The sequence below is a fragment of the Falco biarmicus genome, chromosome 2 (genome assembly GCF_023638135.1).
Source record: "Falco biarmicus isolate bFalBia1 chromosome 2, bFalBia1.pri, whole genome shotgun sequence".
Classification (NCBI taxonomy): domain Eukaryota; kingdom Metazoa; phylum Chordata; class Aves; order Falconiformes; family Falconidae; genus Falco; species Falco biarmicus.
In genome coordinates this window covers 17299220-17305219 of record NC_079289.1, presented here as the reverse complement: position 1 = coordinate 17305219, position 6000 = coordinate 17299220, and the positions used below count along the sequence as shown (strand labels likewise).

General features: G+C 38.7%; 1 protein-coding gene across 2 annotated transcripts in view; it reads right to left on the bottom strand.

Annotated features, from left to right (window-relative positions):
- Window positions 1-1016: 1016 nt before the first annotated feature.
- Window positions 1017-6000, bottom strand: part of GRIA4 (glutamate ionotropic receptor AMPA type subunit 4) — a 240367-nt gene continuing 235383 nt past the window's right edge. For both annotated transcript variants that reach the window (XM_056329584.1, XM_056329585.1), the window contains exon 16: window positions 1017-2142. In XM_056329584.1, the coding sequence (XP_056185559.1) occupies window positions 1978-2142 (165 nt within the window). In that variant the 3' untranslated portion in view covers window positions 1017-1977. The remainder of the gene's footprint in view (window positions 2143-6000) is intronic.

Genomic DNA, 6000 nt, shown 5'->3' with positions numbered 1-6000 from the left:
AGAGGGAGCTCTCAGCTTTACTCAGACAGGAGAAAACTCAGACAACTCACCATTCTCACCACAGAAACACAAACAGTTCACAGTAACTAGTGAATGAGCTAAACATGCCAGTAAAACAGCGATATAAAGTAAGTTTAGGCACAGTGATTCATGGTAGTGTTATGTCTCTTTTTCTCTGTGACCCCTGCATACTTTGTTGTCATTGTGCCTTAAGGGTTAGCATCATCTTATTTTCACCTCTGCCTGCGCTGTCAAGCTCTGTATGAGAACTGGTTACCCTCAGCCTGGATTACAGTCAGTGGAAAGATATAGGCTCTTGCGGCTGTGATTCAGCAGTTTGGTGTTTTAATGTCTAATTTAAGATGAAGTCATTCCCTCCAGTAGCTATAAAAGGTGTCCAGAGTATCTGAAGTAAGAAATTAGTATCTATATTGTTGATACCTCGACTGATGCTAACACCTGCTTTGCTACTTCATAGATTTCTGTATCACATAGGATGAGTATCAACTCAGTAGTGCGTTTCGTTGCCCTTTGCTGCAGTTGTTGGGCTGGTCATTGTTGGCTTTTGTCATTGTTGGTCCTTGTTTGGCTTTTATTCAAATGGTGTGCCATTTGAATGGCGTGCCACTGGAAGGCTGGCTCATGAAAACTGAGGTTGCTGGGTACCAAGCATGCTGGAGCTATCGCATCAATCTGGAAGACTGTCATTTGTGCTTTCCTGCTCCCTGGTATCTCCTCCCTTGACGTAACCAGAGAACAAACCCTATCACTAACTGGTTCCCTAAACCTGCCAGAAAGGATTTTAGTGACTAGTACTAAAATACCTAGTGAATAGTCATGACAATACTTTGACAGTTTTGAGTCCCTCCTCTCTAAGGACTTAAAAGCACTTCACAATTGTGCATGGACTCAGACTCTCCAACAAGGTTGTGTGTCCTGTGGTACAAAATGAACCACCTGGTTCTATTTTCCAGATGACAATCCTAATGATCAGAAAACAACTCAAGCTCTGTCAATATTATAAGAACGTTTGTTGTTTTATTCTTTTTGGTGGGTACAAAAACCACAGTTTCTTACACAGAACAAGATTATAAATAATATCTGTAACATGAGTGACCCGTAGTCTCTTTTGATTCTACACTGCAGACTGATGATGTACTCTAAACATTTTATCATTTTGTTTCTTGTATTAGACAGATGCAAATCTGTGGAACACGGAATGATGGAACAGAATGAAGGTAACAGCAAACAAGAGGATGACCAACAACTTTTATAAAAAAAAAAGTCTCTGAATTTTATTACAGTGATGGCATTTTATATCAATTATTGCAATGAATTGTTCCCTAAGATGGTTAGAAAAAAGAATTGTGTTGTCCTCTACCGAATTTACATCAGTTAAAAAGCAAGCATGTTTCAATATTCCTCTTTTTTTCAAAGAAAATGTAAATAATTTCTTTATTTTTTCACAGGATTTACATATTTATTATTTTCTTATCACAGTTTAGTGATTCATTTCTACAGCTGAACAGCTGAATATTCTTCCATTTATATATTGATGTTCTGGAGACACAGGTTAGCATGTTCATTGACTTCTATAGCTATTTTTCTCTCTTTGCCAAGACAAAGACCAAAATGTTGTCCTTTCTGAGCATGTTCTTCACAGTTTAATGCGCTAAATTGGCAAGTCTTATTAGTCCACTCAAGTGAAATTTGTTGCTGTTAATACACCCTTCCCAGCCCCCTCCCCCCAACAAAACTAAATTATGAATTTTCCTGATATAAAATCTGAGTTTGGGTTTCCGAGCTGAGCTCATGCACACATTGTTGCTGATGATGTCTGGCGCATTTGGACGTACTTCCCTTTCTCAGCCAAATTATTAGTTCATCAATGACACTCCCATGTCGTTACAGTCTGTGCTGTGTTCCCATCAGTCACCAACACAGTTTGATTAAGGCACTCAATTATTTTTTTGGTTTTTATGGTAGGTCCGATGCAATTACAGCCAATCCTGAACTTTGTCTAATTGCAGTTCCAGTATGCACGGCCTTTGGGCAGTCAGGAGTCAACACGCGTCCGTTTTCTCCCACACTCCCTGTGATGGATAATCTGGCTTTGTTTCTTATGGCTTCAGAAAAGGTAAGCTAGGTTTGGAAAAAAAAAAAAGGAGAAAAGAGGAAAGTGTTACAATGTTTCTGTCCTTCAATAAGCCAGGACACAGAAAACACCAAAATATTAAATTTTAGACATCTGCATTTTTTCATGTTAACATTAAATATAGTAATAGTAATCATCATAAATATAATACATAGCATTTAAGTCTACTAGGGGAAAAAAACCTAGCAATTCTGAGGGTAATTTTCATTACAATAAATCATTATTGATTTAAATATAAAATCCAAATTTGATCAAGATATTATCAGAAGAGGCAATGCCTTCCTCTAAACTGCTTCATTTATATAGCGAAATGAGAATCAAGACCTTTCATGAACCTGAAAGCATTAGCGTATGTGAATAAAGTCATGCACAGGTGTTTATAAGATTAGACCTTCAACTGGGAATGTCGAGATAAAATATAACTACTGGAAATTGTTTATAAATTGCAATAGCTGTACCAGCTATCTTTGTGATAATTCCATGGATCACATCTAAAGAAATTACATCTTTTCACAATGCACATAGTATCAATAAATCTAAGAACTGTCATCAAATCTCTTTTCATATATAAATTTTCCTACAATTAGAAAAGATGGGAACTTTCAAAGGAAATGGGAGTTTATTAAGAGAAGATACAATTTTCTAAAGTTTTCTATATGAGGTCTAAATTTTCCACAAGAAGGTTTAAATTTTTGTTACTTCATATTCTTTATTTTCAGTTAACTCAAGCAAAAAATTTGGATTTGTTAAAAAACCACCATGAGTTATGCCATCAAACTTCAGTCATCCAGAAATCAGTCACCTAATCTAAAAGAGCTCTCTCGTGTCATGATAGAAAAAGCCAAGATGACTAGTTTAGAGTAAACGATTTCCAGAAGACTAAAATTAGGGGAGCTGTCTAAGGTCAACCAATGCAGCAAGGACACCAGGAACAACAGGCACCCAAACTATGCTGTGTTGAAACAGATCTCAAAGATACCGTCTTACAGTATTAATTAGTGGGGAAATCTGATTTCTAGTCAGCAAAAGCTATATTCTATGCAACTAACTCATGTAATTAGTGTGCAGGGATGCAATCTGAAATACCAATTGGAAAAAGAGACAGGAGGGTGGATTCACATAGGAGCAAAGGGATGACAAACATCATAAAATCATTTTATTTGCATTATTACTGATTTCTGCATTTAGAACTTTGTCCCTCTGAGCCCGGTTGCTCCTTCTGAGGTAGCAGTGAAATCCGGAGCTGGTGTTTGATATGCTGAAGTTAATTTTATATATGAGTGTGTGTGTTACAGGGATGAGGGAGATTCCTTAAAACTCCCAAACGTTTCCACTGCTTCTGGGGGCATTTCTATGAAAACACACCAGTCTAACATTGCATCATTATCAGTAGCTCCTTCAAAAAAGAGTCCTCAAAAGTGAAGTTGCTATTGTGGCACAGCCAGAGCTTGGATATAAAAGCAACTTTCCAAACCAGCTACCCTAAAAATCTCAGCCCTGACAAGCAGCCGAATTCAGGGAAAGGGCTTGGCTTACAGAGGGCATTATGTGCCTTAGGCTGAAAATCCTTGGCTTTGGTAATCATCAATTACAATGTCCAAAGTCACCCTCTGAAGAGTTTCCCTGCTACCAGGGTACTTTTTGACAGGGACTGTTCCCAAACATATCTTGACCTAATTCAACAGCTAGATATAAAAAGGGAGGCAGAGGTAATGCGGGAGTGAGGACCTGGGCCCATACAGTACCAAAAACCTCAACTACTCCCCAGCAGCAAATAAAAATCTATACATTTGCAAAGCACAGACACAATGCAATGTGGTGTAGCTCCACATAGTGCATGTCCAGAGTCCCATCGCAAATGGCTGTCAAGGACTGGTAACTGCCTGCAGAAATGCACAGAACATGTTTTGGTCAATGGCAAGAAAAAACAAAGGTGTTTTTGTTTTGGGGAGGGATGAGAGTGCAAACCAGATTAGAATGCAAACTTGCATGGAAAATGGACAACTTACTCCAGATGTGCTAAATTTCCCAGAAAGTCATCATTATGTACCAGCATCTCTCCATCACTTTGATCAGCTATCTGCTCATGGCCACTCAGGTTTTGCCACTGGGAAATCTGAGAGAGGCTCAGATTTATATGGGATATAAAAGTTATGCATTACTGTGTCTTTGTAGCTCAGTCTATATAGCTTTCTGGCCATTGACAACACACTCAGGACAGAAAGACAGTAAAAAGGGATAAAAAAAAAAAAATCACATGAGAATAACAAACAATTTCTCAGCAGCCTTCCAGAAAATAACAGAAAAAGCTGCGATAAAACAAATCCTCTCTTCTCACGGCAGAGATTAACAACAGCTCAGCAACACACCACAGAAACAACCCAGACAGTGAGCAGCGCCAGGAGGAGCAGGTCAAACTTGTACTTGGGAAGGTGCCATAAGGCCAGGTAACTAGGTACGCTTCTGTGTTACATTTTAAACTACACTATAGGTAACATGCCAGGCTAATACTCTGTGCAGTTAAGAATTTCAGATTTATGGCCTGGCTGCTGAAACAGTTTCAGGAGTGGCTGGGATGAGAGGGAAAAGTCTTGGTATTTACAGTGAATATTACCCAAATTGTGAAAATCTCTGTGTAGTAGTTGTATGTAGTTAATAGTGATAATGTATTTTCAAATTTGTTGTTAGTTTTGATTAAATTAGTTGTGGAATTAATCACATGAAAGCACCAACTGCCCCATTCCTGTTGGGAAATAGGAATTTAGGAAACCGATATCCTTAGTCTATAAAAGGCAAATATCCTAGCCTGTGTGGGTTCTTTTGTTGTTCAGACTCCTCTAGGACCTGGGTCACATGGAAGTGTCTTTGGCACAAATATTTGAGGTGAACCTCTAATGAATTTTTCTATCATCTTGAATATGAAACTGAAGTCAAAATCAGTGCATTGTGCATTTACTGAGCCATCCTGTAGCATGTCACCCTTTTTTGTAATTAATTTTATCATTGTTTTAATTGTTTTTTCTAGTTTTGTAATTAATGTTGTTAATCATAAACAACAGCATGGGATGGGAGAGCAAGAGAAGGCACCTGAACTGGAAGCTGGTTCATGAGCTTCATGGCGCACTGAGAAGGCCATGGGGAGGTGGTGGTGGTGGCTGGCTGTGGGTTTGGGGTGAGGAACTCAGTAGGGCTTTTCCCTAGAGCAGCTGGAGAGAAGACAGTTAAGGTCTGCCCTGTTCTCAGGGCATCAGCTCAACTAGTGTGCCAAGGGCTTACAGCCGATACACAAAAATGGAAAACTGCTGCCCAGGGAAAGAGGAAGGATGCTTCCCTCCTTAAAGCAAACCCTTCCCTGCCTTCAGTGGATGCAATAGCCTGTCATCCCTTCTGAATGTCTTTATCCCAGACAGACAGACTAGTCCTTTATCATACAGACTAGTTCTTTATCAAATAGACTAGACCACACATGCAGCCTAGTCCTACATTTTCATTTTCTGCTGCCTTGCAGGCAGGTGAATTTCCCTGAGGCACCTCACCTTTGATTGGATTAAACTAAAATAAAAAACATGGTAATGAGTATTAATTGTCAAAAAGGTTCTTTAAGCTATTTTATATTAGTTTAAAAAATATACTATTTAAACTATTTGATGTTAGCTTAAAAAGTCAGCATGTTGGTTACTCATGCAGGTTAGAACCGCCAAGCATCTTTCCATATTAGCAAGTTTTAGTGTCAACACGATCCCTTTACTCCTTGGATAAATAAACATATCAAAAGTTTTGAAATGCCTAAGACAGGCATATTGCTGCAGAAATACGTGTAACCAGCCTTGTGGGCTCTGTACTGC